General features: G+C 38.7%; 1 protein-coding gene across 2 annotated transcripts in view; it reads right to left on the bottom strand.

The window, feature by feature from the left end:
• Window positions 1-25,922, bottom strand: part of LOC140575411 (reelin-like) — a 124,870-nt gene that overhangs the window by 71,476 nt on the left and 27,472 nt on the right. For both annotated transcript variants that reach the window (XM_072695711.1, XM_072695712.1), the window contains exons 3-4: window positions 16,292-16,427; window positions 3,520-3,590 (exon numbers count right to left, since the gene is read on the bottom strand). In XM_072695711.1, coding sequence (XP_072551812.1) covers window positions 3,520-3,590; window positions 16,292-16,427 — 207 coding nt within the window. The remainder of the gene's footprint in view (window positions 1-3,519; window positions 3,591-16,291; window positions 16,428-25,922) is intronic.

Below are 25,922 nucleotides of genomic sequence, written 5' to 3'. Positions count from 1 at the left end.
GTAGTGTGTGTAGTGTGTGTATAGTGTATGTGTAGTGTGTGTGTAGTGTGTGTATAGTGTATGTGTAGTGTGTGTATAGTGTATGTGTAGTGTGTGTAGTGTGTGTATAGTGTATGTGTAGTGTGTGTATAGTGTATGTGTAGTGTGTGTATAGTGTATAGTGTATGTGTAGTGTGTGTAGTGTGTGTAGTGTGTGTATAGTGTATGTGTAGTGTGTGTAAAGTGTAAGTTAATGTGTGTATATTCTGTACTGGGATCTGGTATATATTGTGTGTAATGCGTGTGCTCATGTGAGGAGCTGATAAACATGATCTGATTAGATTTTGATAGGAACAGGAAAACTTTGTTCCCTGTATGAACTGATTCTTTAGTAAGGACAGACCCTGCACATGGCTCTGACGCTCCAGTGAGTTATTTGTGATTTTTACTAATCCAGGAGAGGGAGAGAGGAGTCAGTGCTCCTCATAAATTCCTGATTGATGGAACTATTGGAAATTACATGGTCCTCCACAAGCCTCCTCTACGCCTATCCCATCACACAGTATCTGTCATGATATGTGGCTAGCAATTCATTTTCTCTCTCTCTCTCTTTCTCTCTCTCTCTCTCTCTCTCTTTCTCTCCTCAGCTTGTCACCTCCTCTCCCCAGGCAGTCATAAAGCACTGCTTCTTTGACAGTGCTATCATTCTCCCATGCCTGTGAGAACTTCTGTTCAACGTACTTACAGTGCTGGGGAAAAGCATGTGCCCTCTTCCTTACCCATATCAGATCATCTGACTATTGCAACTATAAAATAAAGAACATGTGTAAACACACACTGCAGCATTTAAATGATCATTCCATTGAAGATAAAGATTTATTCAATACCTGTATCACCAATGTAGAAAAGTAATTGCCTTTAGCTACTAAACTGATCCGTTTACACAATTACACTGACAACTGAACTCTCTCAACATAAAGTTTTAAAGGATCGTTTCTCACATTCTTATATATCTTTAAATTTCTTCCTGTCTGAACGTTTTTGCTTCTTTTATCTTTCTCTTTACTTATCTCCACATTTACCAGTTCTTCTCTTTTCTATACTCCTGCTTTAATTTTATCTGATAGAAGTCACTCTTCAGCTCTCTGCTAATCTGTTCACGTCTTAGCTCTCTGTAAGAATATCACCAAATGATTGCCTAAACTCTATGCCCTTCACTCTCTCTTTTTTTGTGTGTGTGTGTTAATCATATCCCTGTCAGGAGAGTTTTAATTTTTAAAAAAGCCTTCTCTTAGCGTTTGAGCCTTCTTTAAGCTTTCAAATGGCTCCTCTTCTCCCTTTAAGTGCCAATATATGCTGAATTTAGGACAAATCCTCAGTGCCAGGTCCTAGACATACAGCCAGATTCTCAGTACCAATTCCAAAATGCAATAGCTGGGACATTGAAAAATGTATTTTAATAATAAGTTAATTAAGTACATATTTTATTTAAGTAAAAATGACATACATTTCTAGTATATTTGCAACATACTTTTACAAATCTCAGTATGTTTTAAACACAATTAAGTGCATTTAAATAAATATATTTATATATATACTGTACTGATTATGATTTTAAAGGTATAGAATTGTTTGGATGTCGAGGTGTCTTTAGAATCATTATCCTGCAGTAGAAGCTGATCCTCGTTTTTTTTACATTTGGTGAGATGTTTAAGGTTTGCTTCCAGAATTTGCTGGTATTTACTTCAGTCAAGTCTCCCCTCTGTTTAACGCAAATTCTTAATGCATGTTTGTTCTCTGAACAAACCTTTTCTTATTGTAGCTTTAACTTGTTATTAAAGTTTTATCCTGTTTCCAATAAGCTTCAGCCTGCTTTAAATGTTACTTCTGATTGATTGTGAATTGTGCATTGAGGACCCAGGAAAGGTTTTATTCTACTGACTTTACTAATCTACTACTGCATAAAGGTCATATTTGTGCACGTGTCACTGCAGAGTGTTTTGATTTACCGTCTCAGCAATACTACCAGCCTTCTAGACCTCAGCTTGACCTCTCTGTACTCCATAAAAATTGCGTGTAGGACATGACAGCTGTACAACGTATATATGATATTTTTAAAACCCTAATCCAGAATCTAAATTTGAACAGTGGTCATTTTTCTTTTATGGAAATTAGGACTTACAACAAGGAATTACAGACAAGTAATTAAACAATGCATACACAATGACATAAGAACTATTTTCATATTCCAAACGTTTAACATTCCATGTTAATAGTTAATTATAGTTACATGACACTTAAATAAGGTCACACTGGCTGGAAAAAAAGCCATTTCTGTGATGTTGACATTCCTGTTTGTAAATGGTTTATTCCAGTTAAGACGCCAAATGTCAGCTTTAAATCTTAATACAAGAACCTTTCAGTCTTCTAGCAACCTAAAGCCAAATTAAGGAAATTAAAAAAAAAGAAAAAACAAACATTCAATAGCGTGGGACGTTCATGATGCCAATGTCCTGCCAACATCAATGTCAATGTTCTCTACTTTAAACTCACTGTTATTTTAGGTTGTTAGATATGTAACTAACTGGAAATATCCAAGTTTCCATAACCTCATCTCATTTCCCCGTCACACAGGTCTCCCCAACCCACTTTCCTTTCTTTTGGCCTCTGGTATATTCCCACCTAATTTGTAATTCAAATTCTCTGACACTGCCTCCAGTGATACAGTGGAAATGTGACATATTATTAGCCATCCATGAATTAACCGGTAATGAGGTCAACCACCAGATCTCTCCAGTGTGTGTGTGTGTGTGTGTGTTTGTGTGCATGCATGCATGTGTGTGTGTGTGTGTATGTGTGTAATCGTCCATTGCCTGCTGACATATCGACATTTCATAAACTCTTTTATTACCCCCTTGCATTTCATTCACTGAATCCCTTCCATACAGTCCTCCATCAGGTGGTGATGTTAATGGAACTGGCAATGAACTGCAGTTTCTTACTCTAACTTCCTTCTCTCTGTCATTCTCATTAATTTCTAATTTTCTGTCTGCGTTGGATGTCACTCTAAGCTCTTGTTGTAAGCCTCCTCTTGGTATGGCTATTTGTGTGTCGGAGGGTGAAAGGGTCGGGACTGGAGCCAATATATGTCAGTGCTGAAGGATCACATGCTGGGCAAAGAGACAGTCCATGTCTGTTTACTTTATGTCCACTGATTCTCTTCTTTCCGCTCATTTAGAGAAGTGGCTGGCTGTAGGTCTCTTGTTGCTTAGCTAGCTTTGTTTCACAGTTTCTGTGCCTCTAGGTTTTACTTGGCCTTGAGTGTCAGTCTGCTCACATTACCAACAAGCTCATAATCCCAGTCCAAAGCCATAATGGATCCACAGTAGATTTACTTATGAAAAAGTTAGAATAGTATTTCTTTCTTTCATCAGTTGTGATTAAACCATTCACCTGAAGCACTAATGTCTCCATTCACTGAAGGTCTTTGTGGAAAAAAAAACATGGTTCAATTGCTGATGAAAATGAGAACATCCTCACCTCCCTGTTCACAGAGCTGCTGGGCCAGAGTGTCCTTGAAAATGATCTGTCCTCGATGTGTGGCTGTAGCCCTGAGAGAGAGGGGCAGAGATAGACAAACAGACATATGTGTATATATATATATAATAGACATTATCAGAAATGAAGATGAAAGCGTGGATTATATTCTAACACAGGGAAATGTAGGGTGTAGTTAGTTGTAAGGTTGTAGTTGATGCAAAGGAATGTGCATCTGGATAACACTAAGGAGAAAATTGGCAGATTGTAATTGCTACAAAATTGTCTTTTCAAAATCCTTTTTTTATAAGTTGGAGATTATGCTGCAATCTCTGGTCAGTGTTATTTAGAAAGAATAGCCTGATTGGCCTGTTTTGTTAAGCCCATCCATGTTATCTAATGTTGCTATCATTCAGTTGGAAGCCCATGTGCTTGTAGGACTGGTCCATTTCCACACCCTTCCATAGGGTTTCACAGGCCCTTTAGCATGCCTAAATCCACCAGTCCTTGTCTTGCTTATGTTAAGCTGGAGGTAATCTCTGAAGGCTAGAGTTCTCTAGAGTCCAGTGGTGGCGTGCTTTACACTACTGCATCCCATGCTTTGCATTGCGCTTGGTGATGTAAGGCTAGGATGCAGCTGCTCGGTCATGGAAACCCATTCCCTGAGGGTCTCTACGCTCTCTGTTCCCATTATTTCACAAATGTCTGTAGAGGCAGTCAGCATGCCTAGGTTTTATATTCCTGTGGCCATGGAATTGATTGAAACACCTGAATTCGAGGATTTGGATGGATGAGTGAATACTTTTGACAATGTTCACATTCAACACGAGTTCAAACTAAAAATCAGGTCAAAATACTTGAGGTGTCTTTTGTACTATCCTTAGAAGGGGCAACAGAAAGCTGACTGAGGCAAAGTCATTAGGTACAAAATAAAGCCAAAAAAAGCAATAACATGAGCATATCAGTCGAGTTAGTAAATAAACACATTTTCAAACTATTTGAATTTTTAAACCTTTATTTTATCTTGGTCTTTCTCTCTATTACTCTCTGCATCACATACCTCAGCCATAAACTTAAATACAAATAGTTTATTATGTGAGAGAAAATGCTGAGTCACAGTGCTGTGTCTCCCTGTGTCACTAATAGAAGATTTAAAGACTTATTTTGACCAGGCAAACCTGATTTAAGACCAGCTTTAATCAAGACATTGAATCAAGTGTCCTCTATACGACTATGTCTGAAATAAAGCCAGCAGTAAGGGACAACACTTGATGGTTTGCTTATGATGGATTTTAGACTCCTCACAACCCTACTGCAAGATCACTGTCTCTGTGTACTGCTTGCTATCATGAATTGCTGTGAAAGCACAGAAATTGATAGCCCATAATTACATCAAATGGGCTGACACTGTTCTTTTGTACAATTGCCCCACATGCATAAAAATGCAAAATACTAGAGATCAGTGTCATGCAAAAGTATTTGCCCCCTCTGGATTTAGTCGTATAAAAGTTAGGACATCTCATCTTGATCACTTGATCTGTTTAAAAGCTGAAGGTGAAACGTCTCACAGCTGAAAGATTTCTGCATGGAGGAGCGAGAAACACTTTCTCTCAGTCTCTCATGTAGATCAGTACAGGAAACATCTAACTGACCTTATTTCAGCCAAGGAGAGAAATACCAGCTATCAGAGCACAAGGTGTCCAAAAACAGGTAATTACTTTTTATAAATGATTTTTAAAAGACATCAGTTGTGTGAGTTAATTTATATTACCTCCATCTCTTCATATTGTTTAAAGAAGATCAAGTTAGGGATGTCCTAACTTTTTCACATGACTGTATATTTGTCATTCTAATGTGTCAAAACTTGAAGCATTATTAGATAAGGAGAACATGAGGTCGACAATGATTTCAAGGGGAAAAAGGTTTCAGCAACCATGTGAAAAAGTTATTACCCCATGACCCCCATGAGTTTTTAACTGAGAAATTGTTCACATCTTCAAAACTGAGTCAGTAAATCATTAGAATAATATCATCAACAGGAGACATGAATACAAATTAAAAACTACTAAACTAAGAAATAAAGTAATGTATCATCTTATCACTTTTAATGTTTTCTTGATTCTAAAAATGGTAATCATTTATATAGTTCATGTGTTTGTGCATGATTCTGAGTGAGGCATGTCTGCCTGGGCAACAATGTTGGAAGGTCCAGCATTGAACTCTGATGTCTGAGACAGACATGAACAACTGGCATGTGCATTATTTTAAGGCTGTATACCTAATAGATTTTATATGTAAAGGCAAGCAACTTTGTCTCTAGGGCAACAGATTTGTCAATGTTTCATGCACTACTTTGATCTTAATATTAGGCTGGAGCTTTACAATTTCATTATTGAGCTGCTGTTTCAGAATGACATTAATTAACTACACTGCACTGAAATTCTTTCTCTTCCACAAGATGAACCTTTGAAACACTCTGAAGGACCAGTCTGACCTTGGATGTTTTAGTTTTGCTTTGTTTTGTCTGTGCACACAACGCTGCCTGCGCTTTGTAGCCTTTATAATGTAATTCTAAACACTTCAGAATTAATTCTGCTACTTTTTTCAATAGTAATAACACCAATTACCCAGTTCCATTTACAGCCATACATGCCCATGCCATAACACTACCTTCACCATTCACATATGTCTGGAAAAAAGGAAGAATGAAGCATATGCTGAAAAGATCACCCTGCATACACTGAAGCATGGCGGTGGCTCTGCAATGCTCTGGGGCTGTTCCTCTAACACTGGAAACATGTAGCGAATACAATCATGTATCAGGAAATCCCAGGAGAAACCTCAGGCCTTCTGTGAGGAAACTGAAGCCCAGGCATCACTGGACATTCCAACAGGACAGTTATACCTCAAGGTCCACCAAGGAGGGAAGTCCTGGAGTGGTTGTGACAGTTGCCTGACTTAAACTCCATAGACAAGCTTTGGTTGGGTTTGAAGAAGGCAGGTGCAGCAGCAAACCCAACAATATCAGTGAACTGGAGGACACTGCCTGTGAGAAATGGACTAAGGTTCCTCAGGAATGCTGCCAGAAGCTGCTGCCTGGCTGTGCATTACATTTGCAGCAGGTCTGAACAGCGGAAGGTTCTCTACTGAGTACTAAATACACTTATCATGAAGAGTTGAATAATTCTGAGACTGCAGTCATCATCGGCAGTCATCATCGGTGGTTGGTGTGGCGCAACAGATAACACCACTACCTGCCAGTGAGCTACCACACCATGTGGGAGACCAGGGTTCGATTCCCGGTCTGGGTGACTGTGCTGTGCTACACCAATAAGTGTCCTTGGGCAAGACTCCTAACACTACATTGGCCCACCTCTGTAATACGAGTAACCTTGTAAGTCGCTCTGGATAAGAGCGTCTGCTAAATGCCATAAATGTAAATGTAAATCATTAAAAGTGGCATTTAATGTTGAACGGAATTGGTCCTGTTTGATTGTTTGTTGCAAACAGCTGTAAGTTTGCAAATTTAGCTAATGAACCTAATTTGCAGTGTGTGGTTCAATCATATTGGTTGCAACTATATATAACATTTGAAAATTGTGTTGACCTTGAGCAGGTAGATATCTGATTAAAAACTTTTTTTATCATTCTGTCAGCACAGTCTCACAACTCTGTTGTGCAAATCAGAAAAAATACATTTCATAGACAGACAGTGCAGAACAATAATAAAAACTGTAATTAATTGTAATTAATGCATTGCCGATATGTATTACTTAAACTTGGGGAGCATGGTCATTTTACTGAACTTCAGCCTGGTAGCTTCTTAACAGTAAAAAGTTTCAAAATGTTTTTGATTAGTTTCCTTGCAATGACATCAAATCGCACCAATATAACCCTAGGTGAAATTCAGAATTCAGATCAGTCCATCATTACTTGAATGTTGCAGTATTTGACATGGAATGATAATTACACAACAGCCAGTTTAATCACACATTAGGTGTACAAAATATATGTCATGAGATCACAGGAAATTGTATTTGCCTGTGGCACATTATAAAACATGTCCCAAAAGTCTTTATGGGTTTCAGTGCATTAATGCACACCTCTGTTCTCATAAATAATCAAATCTAGCATCATGAATAAGTAACCGTTTATTTGTGCAGGAGGGTGAAAAATATCCCTAATCACATTTCATTTTTCAGTTGGGCAAAAACTAATTAGGTTGTGGTATTTATGAATAAAACATGATGTATAATATGAAGCAGGGGAAGCTAGATGGCTCAATATGTAATAAACAATGCAGTTTAGCAAGAATAAAAAAGAGTAGAGATAAATACAGACAAACTACAGAGTTTAATATAAATGTGATCCATTTTGGTTCTATAAGCAGGGGCATGAGTGTCCTGTATATAATTCACGTTAATGTGTTACAAATGGTCCCAATGAGTAGAGAGGATCAAGTGGGTCACCAGTGCAGCAAGTTGTCAGCATGCAAGTGTAAATGCATCCTTTCAGTACAGCATAACCGCCTGTACGCAGTATCTCAGCATAATCACTGTCAGCTCTTCAGAAATCCTGAACACTATAACCCTTTCAAACATCAGTCTGTGGAGCAGATCAGCAGATCAGCCAGCAAGAAATAGGAGATGAGACAAAGACAGGATGAAAAAGAAGAGCTAGTGTTTAAGATGGAGTTAAAATAAAGAAAACTTTAAGCCGAAAGTTAAAACTTTGGAAGAAATAGCCAGAGTAAAAAAAACACAGCACTCTCTCTCTCTCCCTCTCTCCCTCTCTCTCTCTCTCTCCCTCTCTCCCTCTCTCTCTCTCTCTCTCTCTCTCTCTCTCTTTCTCTCTCTCTCTTTCTCTCTCTCTCTCTCTCTCTCTTTCTCTCTCTCTCTCTCTCTCTCTCTCTCTCACACACACACACACACACACACACACATTCTGTCATGTTGCAGGCATACATGCACAGAGACAGCCTGTCACTCACAGCAGTCCCAGAAGCTTCACTTAGTGGGTAGTTATGTGGCCTTGTGTGATTAGATGTTGCTGTCAACATGTACAGCCCCAGCGGTGCATATCTGACAGCTACCCACTAACTACACAACCCCAGCTCTAAACTGACAGTGCCCTGGAGCCCCATACTATCCGTTTTCCCCTCCCCCTGTACACACATGAACACTTTACTGTTACCATCTTCAGGGGAGTATTTCTTTCACCTGTGTGTGCATGAATACTCTCACACCTACTACAGCACATTGAACCCAAACCTTAACCTCAGTATATCAAATACTGTCTTTTTGGTATATTCTAGTTAGAAAATTTGGTTCTCAAAAGGAGAGAACCAGCAGACACATAAACACACACACACACACACACACACACACACACACAATCAACCATTTATATCACCATTCTGTAATCATGATTAATACAGTGAATTACATCCAGGCCCTGTTGTTGCTGCTCATTTCGCAAATTTGGACCTAACCTTTAAAAGAATGTTATCTAATTGCTTGATTTATCGTCCGTGTTGAGCACCAGATGTGAGAGCAGCCGACGAGTAATCAGCCAGCTTGAAACATGGACGTTTATTCATCCTCCTCTCTTATTTTCTCTGATTCAAACTGATCATCCTCCACTGCAATGTGAAACTTGTAGTAAATATATAATAAACAATAATAAACGCTACTGGTAAAAAAAAATGGTTAGATGAAAGTAGACAAAAGTATTGGGACACCTCAAGAAGACTTTCTACTAGATTTTAGAGGGACATTGCTGTGAGGATTTGATTGCATTCAGCAACAAGAGCATTGGACATATGGTGTATAAAATTACATCAAATGACCCACACTCACTTTTTTCTCTTTCTCCATCCTTAGATTTTTAGCAATTCAACCAGGATCAAGGTACATTCATAGCTCTGTTCATTTTTATTTTCCTCTGACTCTAATTAAATAGCTTTGGCAGGTGCAGTTAATTTTTGTCTGGAAACTCCAAACTGGCAACTTTAGCAACTCTGGCTGATTCTGTGATGAAACAGTACTGTAAAACAAACAGTTTTTTGAACCCCCTTAAGATTGAAAATCCAAAATGGAAAAATCACGTAGGAAAAAAACAGGCTGTTCTTGCAACACTGTGTCCTATAGTTTTAAACTCTTCAATTAAAAAAGCAAGGAGGATTCAATGATATGGACCATTTAAAGTGCAGGTTGTCATCCAAATGATTGATTATAGGTATAATTGATAATTGATATTTAATGCTGTTTTTTACCGTATCTTTCTCGAACAGCACCAGCACAATGATAATTGTATTGCTGAGCTTTCATCGAACAGATGGTGGCTAGCATTACCCATAACAGTGATTACAGTACAGACCCTCATTCCTTTCCAATTAGCCTTAACAAGACAAATGCTTCTACACTCCTTTACTCTAATTCAATTCAGCCTTACTTTTACAAGTGAGCTGGCTCTGAGGCAGTGTTTTGAAAAGGGGACGCTAAACACAGATATGCACACCATTCCTCTCTCCTATGGGGGCATTCTGGGAGAGAGACACGTACGTCATAATTAAGATAATTTAGTCAGCAGATGCCTCTGATACACAGGGAGGCAAACAAAAAGGAATATATAAAAAGTGACACTAAGAGCAGGGAAGCATCAGGTGAGTGTTTTGTTCCCTCTTATTTTTTTAAAGCTTTTATTTCCCTCCTAGGTGCCAAATTCTCTCTCAGTTCCCATCCACCTGTTTTACACTCCATTAACTGAGAGTGTATGCCTTCACTGCACTGGTCAGATGAGTCTGTCCTCACTGTCCAGTAAAGGAGTATCAGTGGTTCTCACTTAGTCACAACCGTCACACTCCAGGTGGATTTCATCACCTAGAGCCCTGAACACAATTATTTCTTTGTTTTACAAATCTACCAGCTTGCTCTACGTATGGAGTGCTAAACGAAAAGAAAAGGATATCAGAGTATTTACATTTCACAGAGAGCCGTCCAGTCTCACTTCTCTTCAACCCTGAGCCGAAATGAGCTGGTCCTAAATAAGGTGTGGAATTCTTCAGTTACAAAGTGCTGCTGCCTTTACTTTTTTCTACAGTTTAAGGCACGTGATTGGATAGTGAAGTTGCACCAGCTCACTCTTTTTAAAACATTGTACCTCACAGATAGTCAGCTCTCAGTTTCTTTCTTTATTTCATTAATGAGAGTGTGCTGATTTGTATGATGGCTCTGTAAGGTCAAGACTTTACGTGAAGGAATTCTATCTGGTTTATAATATGACATGAGCTTAATGCTCATCAGAGGACAGTTATACTAATGTGTGCTCTGTGTTTCACCACAACCACTGAGGTATAAATACTTTACACCATTCTGCCCGTTATACAATGAAACATTTTTAGCGCTATGTTTAGTGCTATCAGTTCAGAGCACAGTCTGCCACCGTGGTACTGCCTGTTAGAAAATGGTGGCACTGTTCACATGTCTGGTTAAACCAAATGTGAGTTAAAGTATGATTATATAATCAGTTTAGTTTGACCTCAGAATGCACCTGCAACAATCTTACAAAGTGAACAGGGCGCACACACACACAAACACACCCACAGCTGCAAAGAGAAATGATTTCGAATGCTGAAGTTAATACTTCTTAAGACATAAGCTCAGAATGAAGCAGCACAATGATTTTAGTAGAAACATTTACACCAACCTAAAAAAAAAACGAATTGTCAAAAGAATTCTAAAATCCGACATTATGAGGAAACTGCAAACTGTAAGCTGTGTTTAGATACGAACAACATGGCCAGGATGTTCATGACCTCACAGGAGAGACGAGGTGGTTGATTTCAGATTGGCAGCATCATTTTTATTTTAACAGGAAACAAAAAGGATAGGCTTATGTGATCAGACAGAAACAGGCTATTAGTGTCAATCATATATACACATATACTCTAGCAGAAACCTAAAAACCATAAACATTATTCTTACTTTAAGTACATTTTGGAGAATGTATTGTTATATTTTTACTTTAGTAAAATATATAAACTACATAAACCATACCTCAGCTTCTACTGATGTATTTGTACTCCTACCTAAGTATGTCTACCTAAGGAGTTGTGTATTTCTGCCACATCTGGGGTAGATTGGCCTTAGTTATGGAGCAGGTACTAGAAGCCCAAAGAAGGGGGAATCTATCCCAAACTTTGCACCTCTAACTTTGTGCAATACTAACACAATTAGTAAAACACCCCGGTTAAAGAGGGGGACCTTTTTTAACAAAAACACATACCAGGTCTGCTTGGCCTGGCCCATTCCCCTTCATGCTCTGGGATGACATGTTTCAACAATAATTGAGAATATTTTGATTAACACTGTGGTTCCAAAGTATACACCCGGTGACGTTGCTTGGACACACATCTGCATTACATTTCAGTCCAGTGTCACATAAAGAAGGAGACAGAGCATAGAGTGAAGCTCATTTAACTAAAGGTAAAGTATCTGTTAGAGTATCCATTATTAACCATTAAGATCTGTATATAATAATTGTTAGTTGTTTACTATAATAAGTTTCCCTTTAAGTAGAAACGCCAGTAGAAGTGATTGATCTTACTGTGTAGTATGTGAAATCTGGGTTAGTGAACATTTAGTATGTATTGTTCGTGTTACAGATTCTCCTACATCTCTCACTTTTCTGACATTACACAGGTCAAGCACCCGTAGATCTTGTCTGTTAAGCTGGATCGTTAAACAGTCGCCTCCCCTGTGAGATCATGGGCCGAAGAGAGAATCTGTACAAGAAAACAACTTTTTTATTATATGAACAAACTCAGCTTTCCTGAGCACAGACAGAAATGTCACCACTTCAGTTTGAAAGCTCTGGTCATCACCAGCCATCTTGTAGTATGTGCCATTGAGAACACTCTTCCAAGCTTTTTTTTTTTTTTTGGCAAGCTAATGTATTTTCTGGCCTGAAGGAAATCAGAAGGAAAAGGTGACCTAATGCCAAAGAAGTCAAACTTGCATTTCTGAGTATTGCATTTATCAGAATAGGCGTAGTGGGCAGTTTGTTAATGATCATTTTAGAACGCTATCCAACGCTGGACCAGTACAAAAAGTATTTGCCTTCCTAGTTACTCAAATTTCCCCTTAAAATAATGTTGATAATTGGAAAAAATAGAAACACACAGGTTTGATTATTGCTCGCCCTGCTGAATCGAAACATCACTTAAACAGAATCTTACCAGAAATGTAAAGTCTCAATAAGCAGCACATTTTGCCACAATCAAATGAAACCTCTAAAGAAAGTAAAGAAAGTTATTAAAACATATCTCTCTGGTGTCTAAGACTATAAGGCTCCACCAAACCTTGAGGATCCACAAAGCAACCAGCATTGTGGATGACTCCACCCACCCTTCACACAGACTGTTCTCCCTCCTGCCATCAGGAAGAAGGTACCGCAGCATCCGGTCCAACACGACCAGACTCTGCAACAGCTTCTTCCCCCAAGCCATCAGACTTCTCAACTCAACTCAACTTCTGACCTGATGTCTTTTCTGTTACATGCACACTCTCTCTCTGTCTGTCTCTCTCTCTCTCTCTCTCTCTCCAACCATTTACCCCAGATAAATTGGGAAGCATTTTTTGCGCAAAGCATTTTCTCTAATAACTTTACTACCTCACTGGACTCAATATTTATTACACACTGCATAATTTGCACACTACCCCTAATTATTTATTATCCTCTGTCTGTACTGTGTTGTGTTGTCTGTCTGCACTTGTATTGTGTTGCACTTGTGTTCTGTATGCACTGTCTATGTTGCACCATGGTCCTGGAGAAACGTTGTTTCGTTTCACTGTGTTCTCTGTATGTAGCTGAAATGACAATAAAACCCGCTTGACTTGACTTGACTTGACTTGAGGAGAACTATTATCTCCAAATGGAGAAAACTTGGGTGACTCACAGTGGTGAATCTTCCTAGAAGTGCCCAGAAGATTACTCCCAAAGTATGAACACTAATCAAAGAAGTCACAAGTATCCAGATCTAGGGAATCTTATCTCCTCAGATAAGATCAGCATTCACAGTCCACAATTACAAAGAATTGAAGACTTGTCACACATTTCGGCAAAAAAAAACAAAAAAACAAAACATGATGACCACCAAGCCACTGGAATGGCATTTTGTGGATGGAGGAGTGGAACCTATTGCAAGACAGGGGTCCCATTACAAAACCAACACAGCACACCCAAATAAGAACACTATCCCAACAGTCTCATATAGTGGTAATAATGTAAACAGGCAGTTCATTATAGCATCATAATAGTATTATTAAATAATAGCATTAATAAATATTTATGTTAGTGTGTTGTATCATAGTTCTGTATTTTTACAGTAAATTATTTTATTTTATTCCTCTATTTGTATTGTCTTTCTGCCTCCATTTTCACTTCAGACATACAGTTCTAGCTAGCTGATCAACTTGGGCTAATGTACTTTGTAGGGAAATGAATGATCCTCATTCTGACAAACTGTTCTTTTTAACATCTTTAAAACGAAAAAAAAGGTTGATGTGGTGTTTTTGTTTTTCATGGCAAGTTGTTGCTTGACCAGTCACTTTTTGCCATCAACAAGATTCTGGCAGAATTCTGGTTGAATATTTGAGTTCAATTAAATTTGGTAATTTTATGGAACAGACCTGTTTTATAATTACAGTCCACATAGGGTTGAGATCAATACTGCATTACCAATTCCACTTAAGTTCTGAGTCACTTTCTGTTAAAACATTGAATTGTATCAAGAAGTTTCATCAATCTAACTGATGGCTTGATATTCTGCTGATGATTTCTGAGATAGTCTTCCTTCTCCATTATTCTACCCACTTTGTGTAATATAGCAGTTCCACTGGCAGCCAAACAGTCCCAGAGAATAATACCCCCACCACCATGTTTAAAGGCTGGTGTTCATAGGGTGGAATGCCACATCTTCTTAGTCCAGATCAATGAACAACTCGCTTGACTGTTATAATTTGTATTAAATACAATTGTTTAGAAACCATGTCATAAGCCATGTAAATCTACGGATATCCTTATCAGATCTGCACTGACCTATTTGGACCTTTCCATTGTTCTCCGTGTTGGTCATTCCAGGTTCTGTTATTCAAATCTTTTTAATTTGGGCAAAGAAGGAAGCTACCAGCTGTAATCAGTTGTGATGACTAACATACTAACATTTTGGATCTTTCAGTACAACTGAATTGTTTATCTGAGTGGCGGTATGTGTACTTTTGACCCTGTATGTATAACTATGACCACAGATATTTAAGAAAAAAATATTTCTCTGCTTCAAAGTAGATCAAAGAAATCATTGAAAGCTGAGTATATCACTGACATGTATGTTATGATGAGTGTTTGTAAACTGTGCATTTTCTCCCATTACTGTAATTCAGTATTTTTCCAGTAACAGTAACTTCAGTAAACAGTAACTTTCAACCATCTTACTTTTACTTAGTATTTTTTAGTACTTTTATTTCACTACTTAAATTTGTAATATTCATTGTAATATTTGTAATAAATCTGAGAAGGGTGGTGTGCTTCAGCTTGTAAATCAATTCAAAGAGAGCACACAATAAAAAGCAGCCCAATGCAATATAAAGTAGCTGGCTGCTGTTCTGTCAGGGACTGGAAACCTTTTGTTCGGTTTTGCTGAGCTTTTGCACCTTCTGTTCATGTAAAAGTTAAATGAAGTTGAGCTCTTATCTTATAATTTTATAGAAATGTAAATTGTTTCTGATTTAATTTTCCTAAAATTTCTTTAGATTCATTTAACATTTCAATGTGAAAAAAACACGAAAACTCCCTGAACAATTATACCAAACTATTATTCTATTTCTGTGGAATTTCCTCTTGTCTTCATTCTTTTTATAGAATAAATTAAATGTCTCTCATTTATCTCTTATCTGACAGCTCTCACCTTTTGCCACCCATGTACCCACGCCCTGGTTATAATTTAATTTTTACCATCCAGATTATCAGCCAGCGGGGTACGTCACCCCTTGCACCCAATGGAAACTAACACCAGAATGACGTGTTGTATCTGAACGGGGGCCTGAATAACGAAGGGAAACTAACACCATGGTGTCAGGGGAATGAGGTCACTAGTGGAAAGGATCCCTGCTTGCATATGACTTTGTAGAAAACCTTTTGGCTTCAGAATATGGGTGATTTAGGGTGGGTGGAAACCAAAGCCACGTTGGCCTGTCTCTCCAGTTGCTAATTGCGTTTTGACTGATTATTGTTAGAAAGCCGTTAATCACAGGCTGCAAGGGAGGGAGAGAGGGAAAGAGCATGAAAAATGAGTCATGGTGCAGGGAAAGAGAAAGAGTAAATTCTTCATAATGCTTAATTAAGTCTGATTTGTTTCTGATTTGTAAACAATAAGGGGTTTGTTTAATCTGTCCAGTGAAAGACATGTATCCCCAAATTGAGAGCTTTTCATTGGACAGCAGTGATACACAGATGGCTACAGAACAAAAAAAACCTAGATGGCTAGCCTTCAGTGGACAGCAGTTCATGTAGGAGAATCTCAAGATTTATAACATTTGAAAATTGCCAGATCAGTTGGGCATTACTCCTACATACCACTGCAGACGATACGAGCTTTTTGTCTGTGTTTATCCAAAGTCATGTAGTTGTTTCATGTTACAGATGTTAACTGTTTTTTAGATAATACAACTTTCATCTGTCTAAATGTAGTCCATGCTGATAAATTACACACACTTACAGAAAATTCACACAGCCAGTGCCAGGCGGCGGGGCGATCCACACAAAGCTGAGACTGGTCGTTGGTAGATGACTGACATGAGATGCCACCACACTGCATACAAACTGAGTCCCGAACTGTCGCTCTGACATCACACCTGGGAGAGCGAGAGAGAGCGAGAGATAATGAGGTAATTACTGAAATGAAAAGAACAACAATGATGGAAGTTCCTTTACAACAAATCATAATATCTTTACCAAATGTTAATTTATCTAATTTACAGAAAATAAACTTTGAAAACTGGAGGAGAGAAACAGAAGTTGCCTTTTCAGATATATTAATATTTTTACAAAATAGTAGTGAGACCTTTGGTGCTACATGCACATTTCTGGTAGATGGGCTTTGAAATGATTCATTGCAATCAGAAGACCACAGTTAAAAATACAATATGGTTTAACAAATTATCTCTTTTTTTTTAAAGATTTGGAAAATGGACATCTGTACTGCCCACTGCAACCCTCTGCACCTCAAACACATGCAAGCTGTAGCAGTCACACCACTGGACTGTTCACGTCCCATAGAACACTCTAATCAGTTCAATATAAGCTCTTAAAGGAATAGAATATTAATCGCTTTCTTATTTAATTAAAAGTAGTATATCTGTCTTTATTTTCATGGTTCTCTCACTGATGCAATGGTTGCTGGAGTGATCTGTTATTCTTACTCCAATGAAAAAATATAAATGCACATCATTTTCATTTCACCAAATCTATTTTTCATTAAATCCAGTATTCAAACTTTTTTTTCTCCAAACAGAAATTTACCTTCAGCACGGGAAAAGCATTTGTAAAGTCGGACTGTTGGGATGTTGGAATACACTTGTTGTTAATTTTTTGGTGGGGAGGGGGGTTGGGGAGTTAAGGTCATTCGTACACACTAAACTTGGCAAATTCTTTCTCTACACACCTCTGCACAATGTGGACATACTTGGGACAATGAAAGCTTAGCATTTCTAAGACATTAAACCCCACCACTGCCGGCCATGCCATCCTTCAGCACAGCAGACGTATGGTACATATTAGAAATAAGGGGATGTCAAAAGCAGGATGTAAATGAGAGAGCTCTTTAGGTTTAGATGAAAAGATGAAAATGCACTTCATGACACTGCAGCCAGAAACAGCGACACTCAACTTTAATTCCCTGCTGTAGTCGCAAAATACACTCTAGGCATTTTCAGCTCCATATGAAATTCAAATATTTTTTCCTTTCATCCCTGAGATTTAATTCAAATTCCTACTCTTACTGTATACAGAAGTCCTAAAGTTGATGGACTGGCACCCTGTCCAGGGAGTATTCCAGCCTTGTGTCCATTCTTTCCATGTAGGCCCCAGACCCATTGCGACCCTGGCCAGGCTGAAGCTCATAAGATGATTGTATGAAAACACAGTCAGGCTTGTTGTGTTTGAAAGGGAGAGCATGACCAATGGAAATTACTTGTAAGACACCAGTGAGACATTATTTTTGATTAAAGTGAGAAAATCAGAGGGTTGTTTTCTCAAAGAGCTAAATCTTAACATGAGAATATTGTGTTTTATTGATTTCATCAGGACTTGGCCATGTGTAAGCGAATTGAATGAGTTGAAATTATATTGTAATTAGAATATTTATTTTTTCTTGGGCTTTTGAACCCTCCAATCAAGCCAGCAGTGGTTAAAAAATCCAAATAGTTAAAAAGTTACAAATACAAAACTAGAGAAAGTCGTATTACTTAATGTGTGTTGAGCTGCAGTTTGGCCTTGGTGATTGTTGTAAAGTAAAATGTTTAATTGTGCTGCACTGTTTTTTATTTTGGGCAATATAAACATATTCTGATTTATTTATTTTTATAAATCTAAGATTTTTAACTGGTCCAGCCGTCTAAGCATTGGTCTTATCATCGTGAGATTGCCCGTTCAATCTCCAGTGATACCTTAGCCATTCATCTCCTGGAGTCCCAGAGAGCACCTATCCATACTCCCTCAGGGTGGGTAGGATAGCCCTCCTTCTTCTCACTTCATTGGCTCAATGCTAGCCAGTACAGGCATTTATTAAGGGACATAACAGAACTGGCAGTCATCACTCTCCTCCCAGCTTGTTTAGCTGTCCTATGATGTTGCAACATCAGCACAATAAGCATAATGAGCATGACTCTCTAGGGCTCCGAGCTTGCGACCCCTGGGCCATAGTGGCAGCGCAGCTTTTTTTTCCAGACAGGCAATTCTTCTTTTTTTTGAATAAAGATACACACACAGCTTCATATTTGTGATTTTAGATTAGGGAATTTTGGCTTTCAGCATCTTTACATCAGGAGATAATCATATATAATCACATCATAATAACTGTAAATCAACTAGCTATTGTTTAAAATATCCAACTGGTTATTAACCAATTAAGCCAAGTTTGCTATGTTGTCAAACATTATTAGTGAGGTGTGTTTTATATAATAATTTATCACAGTTCTGTGCTTGTCTTGAGTATAAGGTGTCGTAAGTGACAAGCTACTTTAGACAGTGGACACATTCCCAAGTTGTTTTCACTGTTTTAAAAGTGATCTAGAGCAAAGAACTTGAACGTCCCAATAATTGAATATGGTTTGATGACTGTTAGAATGTTCAGTTTTCATTGTTGTTCATTAAAAAATGGCAGTAACTGAAACTTTTGTTATTTCAAATGGTATCACACTATGGCATAATGTTATAGGGCGGAGGAGTGGTGGGCCAGTGTATTATGGAGGGCCAAAAAAACCTGGCAGTGCCCCTGATATTGGATAACACAGCTGCCCTTCATGTGAAATACTGAAGTAAGAACTGTATGCCAAATGCCATAAATGTGTCAAAATGTTTATTTTTTAAAACCCCACTTTAAAAACAGGTTAACGCAAGAAAATGTTGGCTAACAATTAAAGAGATTGGAAAACCTTTTTTAAAAGATACATAAATTATATTTATTTGTGTTACTGTACCACTGTAACACATCTCTGCCCAGGAAATCATGACCTATTTTATCTCATTTTTTTATTGTTCTGATATGCTGAAATCAACTGGAGACCAAAGATTCCTTTTTTTACTGTTGTCATCGAAGATTTTCATTCTCAATTCAGACATCTGCTGACTCATTTCCCAGTGCAGTTCACTTGAATCTGCATGTCTACTATATTACAGTAATAATTAGACATTAATTGGCTAATAGCAGATTATCCATGTGTACAAGTCAGTGTTCACTTTTGAAATCATCACACATAATACTGATGAGAGATTTCTCTGGGATGATCATTTAGCTTGTGTCCTAGTTGAGTGTAATGGCAGTTCACAGTCAAGGTGGTGCTGTCTGTTTGATTTGCCTCCCAATAACACCACCAGTCTTAGTAAAGCAGCCATGTTTTTAAATAATCTCTTCTCCTCATTTCTCCTTTCATATGCAGATTGAACACTTCAGAGCTGTCGGCCTTGATTAATGGCAGTTAAAAATGACTCGCTAACTCCCACGGTAGCACTTGGCATGGCTGGCCCACACACACTACGGCTAAATGAACGCTCACTTACTCACACACAAACGCCAAAGAAAACAGGGAGGGGGGGGGGGGGGGGCTGTGAAAGTTGTGATGAGGGGATGTTTTAGGGTGGAGACCTCCAGAAATTGTCTGAGAGGAAAACAGCCCCTACATCGCTGACATCTTTTTATTGAAAGAGTGGAGTGTCATTAAAGTCAGGCTCCCTTTTGATTAATGTCCAGCTCATAAACAGTCTGAGTGTGTGTGTGTGTGTGTGTGTGTGTGTGTGTGTGTTTATGTGTGTGTGTATGTGTGTACGTCTGAGCATTACTCACTCTCTGTTATTCTAGAATTAGTTGCACTTGAAACTGAATTCATATTTATTTGCAATACATGCTGCATCCTCATCCAGTCCTTTACCGTATAGAGGAAACATTCACATGTGCAATCAACCCAAATATTCTTGGATTTATTGTACTTGTGATATGTATTGATATGCCCAAAATCATACCCTTATTCATGATTACTGCTCTTTTTCATTCTAGATCACTTTAAATCTCCACTGCACACAAAATATACCCTAAGGGAGGGTAGGTGATAGAGGGAGAAGGATACAGAGAGAGAGAGAGAGAGAGAGAGAGCAGATGGGCTTTGGATGGCACTAGCTGGCATTCATTTTCCAGACCCTCATCCCCATCCTTCTCACTGCCGCTCATTATAATGGAGAGTCAGGAAGAAAAAACTCCAACACATGCCTAGACTGATCAACCATGGTCTGACTTGAAATATCTGCCATTATGTAAATTGTGTAATTAAATTTATGGCCCAAGTTCTGCTACATCTATTCACATTCACAAATCCAAGCTCTATGCTGTTTCCACTATTCATTTACTACAAACTGGCAGCTGTGGTGCTGCTTGCCTGCACATATGACTGGCAGGGTTTTGACCAGCACTGCAAGATGCATCTAATTGTCTGTCGGTGTCACCCAGAACCTCAGGATGCCACATAGGGAAGAAAGAGAGGGGGATCTCTATCAACCTTAGGGTGCATTTGACTCACACACCTCAGTAAAACTAAAGCCATACATGTCCCTGTCTTATGAACCATGAGCATAAATATTACATCTTATTTCTGCAGCCCATGTGCACATAAATAGAACAGTTTAATCAAAGTAAACAAGGAATGGGTCTGATTATGGCAAGAGATGAGCAAGAAACAGGACAATAAACAATAAAGAAGAAGGAGATGACCAGTGTATTTTATGTATGTGATCTCTCCCGCTCTCTTTTTCTCTGAAAATCCTTAATATGATATCAATTACTTTGATCTCTTTTTCCTCCCCGTTCAGTTTTTCACTGTGTGTGTGTGTGTGTGTGAGCATGTTCATATATCAAGCTTTCAGTCTCTGCCTTCACAATGCCTTCCCTTCATATATCATTCTGCCACCATAATGAAAATGTGAGCCATAAATATTTATTAGCAAACATACAGTATGTAAATTTCAGGGCTCAGTGAGAGTGGCTTGTTTCCGATACTTGTGCTGGCTTTTCAATGTCCTCATAATAAGGAACAAAACATACTGCTGGACAATGAAGGCGTACAACACAAACCCGCCTAGTCTTTATTCTGCTGTGGCCTGTCAACACTTCCCATACGAACTCAGTGTGTAGCATGTGGCAATGTTCAGTGCAGCCAAACACAGCTTTTGAGATCTATTGTTGCTTTGGCCGCCTGAGAAACTAACTCTTGAGGTCAGCTGAGTGGACGGTGGGGTTCCAGTGGCTCTTCGACTTCATGATAACAGTTTTCTGACAAAGCCATTGGTCCATGCTATAAGCTGCCAATCACTGGATTCTGGCGTTGCCATTGAAATGACAGGGCTGTTCTTGGTGTTGCCAGGAGGAAGCTGTGGGTAACATTTTTGATGGAGGGTGGCTGGGAAGGAGGGGGCAGCCGAATACTGTGGGAACTTTTGTTACTTGAACTACAGCAGTTCTGCGAACACTTGAAGCTACCTGGTAGAAAAAGATGTGTGTATGTGCATGTTTGTTTGTCACTATATAAACTGCATTGGAAATTAAATATGACAGATTAGATTTATGTTTTTTTATGTATTTTACTTGTTGACTTACTGTGCTATTCAGCTCATTTTTCAGCTCATAGACAGGGAATATCTGCGCACCGACCAGGGTTTGGCAGGGACTGAATAAAATAGTTATGGTTTAATTTGATGTTACATAAAATATGCTTATCACCCACCCAAAAAAATTCACAAATCGGTATGGTTGCAAACATTTTGATTTAGTCTATTCAATATTTCTATTTATAAAAAAATCCAATTCCAGAATTTCTGTACATTAGTCAACTAAAGCCTCCAGATGAACAAGGCCCAATCATTTAAAAATGAATAAATATAAATCCATTAAATATAAAAATATATAGTTACGTAACCAATCAACACAACAAGTAACTAAAAATTATCATTTATGTTGTTAAAAAATGTAACTCTCAATCAACACTCATATGTACTGGTTGTTCTGCACAGATTTTGCTTTATTCAGCTTTTGGTTTATTTAACTTTATGTCATTGATATACTGCCAACCCAACATGGCTGTAATTCCTTCTGACATTATTCATGTGTTCTGTTGAAGCTGTAGAAAATACTGTTTGTTTGTTTAATGTTTGTTTATTATATTTCATATCAACAAAACCTTTACATATGCTATTTATTAATGCTAGCTAGCGTTACTTAATCGTTACTTAATTACTACTATAATTTGTCAGCCAGTTTTATGTCGCAACAGCATTTAATGATGAAACTACTGGCTTCAGAAATTAGTTAAGTTTATGTTTTTTTCCAGGCAAAGTGAATAAAATTTTGTTTGCCAATATGTTCCCTTTACTGTTGCATTTATTAAAGTTGCTGCCCACTAAACTTACGAGGGTTAGTTTAGGTTCACCTGAGGCAGGTTGTCTGTTTTCACTGGGCTGGGCTACTGTGATTTATTCTAAAAAACCAGACCAGGTTTAGTTTAGTTCCTCTCAATAAATTGTTGTCAAAATTCCGCCCATTCATTCTCTATTCTACAGAATTCCTTCACTACTCGGAATCCGTGCATCCGATCAAAAAGCTACATCACATGATCAGGCCGGGCGATCTGGAGTTGGATGGGTGTTTATGTCTCGAAAACTGCGGGACTAGATACACAGCAAAGAAACGTCAGGAATAAAAGATAAAAGAGAAGAATAATATCAATTGCAGAAGAATACGGTTGCGCCTTGCTTTATACAAACAGTCAACCGAAGGCCAATCAAATTCAGCAGGACAGGCTCCTATTTCCTGCCTAAACTACGCTCCGCTAAATCAATGTATGAAATGCAATCATCATTTGTGATGGACACAGATGGAATTTGGCTTCCACTTTTATCCCATCCGTGCAGTGAACACACACACACAGTGGACAGTGAGCACCCCTGCCCGGAACGGAGGGCAGCCATTGCTACGGCACCGGGGAGCAGAGAGGGTGAAGGGCCTTGCTCAAGGGCCCAACCATGTGCCAATCATGGTCAATAGGGAGCTCTTGACCCTGACTTGATGCTTTAAGTAGCGGCAGATGTGCAGCCGTTAGAGTCACTATAGATAGCAAATCTATAATTAGCTTTTTTTTAATATAATTTAACCTTTATTTAGCCATCAGGTTCCTGAAGATTAAAAAGTTAAAAAGAGACCTGGCCAAGACACCATACAGTTATAGAGATTATAAAATCATAACAAACTAGTACTAGTACTCGTACTGAGTTGAAGTGTTATCAATCATTAATTCAATTCCAATAATTATTGTAATGTTTCATTTTTGAAACTGTAATTTTTAGTTTTTTGTTGTTGTTGTTTTTGATTAAGTTTGGCCTAACTGCACTGACACTAACCTGTAGACCCAAACATTTCTGAAAGCGATGGAAAACAGTAAAACCAGCATGAGTTGTGTTTGTTCTTCAGACTTTTATACCTTTATACTTTATGTCACAATTAGTGTTCTACACAGTTCATGCGTAACGGTATGTTCTTTTATACAGACAGCTCTGACAGAGGCTGTATGTAGAGCTGAAAGTTGTCCTTTAATGGTGTTTTATGGGTCAGATTGTGATTTGTCAGCCGCTGTTCCACCAACATGCTTTAGTCTAGATGTGCTGATATGATACATATGACACAGGGTCAGATTTTCTAATACCAGTTAGTCCAGGCTCTTTGAAACTGGACTGTGTGTAATGTGGCCTGTAAACTTTAACTCACTGGTTTAATCTCATGACAATTTGTAAGAACAATATACTGTTCTGATATGCAGTTCTGTTACTAAAATCTACCAATCACTTGAGGAAATGAAAGGTTTGCTTAGGGAATTAATTTGGTATCAATACCAATTAATAAACTAAAGAATTCAATTAAGCTGTTTCTGCCCACACACAACCTTACCCAACCTGAGCTTGACTATTAGTATGGATAACAGTAGGAATGCATAAGGACAGTGGACAATTAACAGAGGAAAAGGAAGAGGACGAGTATACAGGAAAAACTGAAAGTGTTCAAAGTCACACAGTGCTCTTGTTTTAGTACTGTCGGAACTCTGCTTTCAGCATGGCCCCCATGGGGGGCATCAGCACTAATTTGATTTTTAATTTGATGTGACTCCTTGGCTAATTGCAAGAACCCATAATTAATTAATCTGATTTGACTTGTGCTAATTTCTGATGCCCAAAGACCAGCACTCCCAGTGGAGATGGGCAAATAAACATAAAGAAGGCCTGGCTGGTGGAGGTGTCCCAGTGACATGCGAATCAGAGTGGATGCTGAGCAGTTGAGACAGGGGAGAGAGAGAGGCAGGCCCGAGGAGGGTGGGTCCACATCCATCTCTCTAAAACATATATACACATCCTCCGGGACAAGTCTGATGTGGTTAGAACAGTGCCGCGCCAGCAGGCACCAAAATTAGCACTAATTTTGCATCAGAGAGCACAGAGTGTGTGCTGATTTCACCCCATCTATACCGTATGGGCCACTGATATACCTCACTCTTAGACTCTTTGACAGACAGGAGCTGGCTTCTAGAATAAACCCTATATTGCTCCCTGCACTAGTCCCAGATCTCACTCTGTACTCTGTACTGTGTTCTTCATCACATTAAAAGACTTGAGTAGCTGACTAGAAGTCCACAGAACAACAGAGCAGAGATCCACATTTCTACAGATCATCAGCCTGAATTGGACTGGAACTGAGCAACAGCAAGCTTCAGAAAGTCAATCCTTTTCCCACATTAATGTGCAATCCAGTGCCGACACTGTTGTAGTATCTGCACTTCACTTTAATGCAGTGTAGGGTGATGGTAGCAGCCCACACAGTTCTCTGACAGCCTTTAGAACAGTGCTCTCTATCTACACATGCTGATCTTCATCCACAATACACACAAGGGTGGTTGCAGCCTACGCATCACTGACAGAGTAGCCCATCCCCATCTCTCTTTCTTTCTCAGTTTTGTTTCTTATACATTGCCACACTGCTGTTTTCGGTATCGGTTGTGAACACAAGACTAGAGAAACCCTTCAGTAAAACATGCACACACACTCTCAGATCATACAGGTCTGCTCAGCTAAACCACTCCTCCATGCTCACCAGTGAGAAGACACCTGGACATGGTGGCAGAAGACCGAAGCACGGTGGGAAAGGAAATGGACAAAAAGACAAAAGAAGAAAAAACACAAACGACTCAGAAGCAGCAAAATGGAGGAGGGAGTAGAGGACAGATGGAGGAGAAAAGTGGAGATTGTCACACAGTATCATTCATTATGTATGGCTGTGTGTGTGTGTGTGTGTGTGTGTGTGTGTGTGTGTGTGTATGTGTGTGTGTGTGAATGTATGTGTGTACTGATGCATTCATAGGTTTATATATGCATATTTATGTGTGTGTGAGAGAGAAAGAGGGGGAGTGACAGTGTGTGTGTGTGTGTGTGTGTGTGTGTGTGTGTGAGAGAGAGAGAGAAAGAGAGAGAGAGAGAGAGAGAGAGAGACTGTGTGTTACACCACTCATATCTGTGGACTCAGAGAACACACAAATGTTAAGCCACCT

Source organism: Salminus brasiliensis, chromosome 13 (assembly GCF_030463535.1).
Source record: "Salminus brasiliensis chromosome 13, fSalBra1.hap2, whole genome shotgun sequence".
Classification (NCBI taxonomy): domain Eukaryota; kingdom Metazoa; phylum Chordata; class Actinopteri; order Characiformes; family Bryconidae; genus Salminus; species Salminus brasiliensis.
The sequence above is the reverse complement of the archived record's forward strand: the minus strand, read 5'-3'. Positions and strand labels throughout refer to the sequence as shown.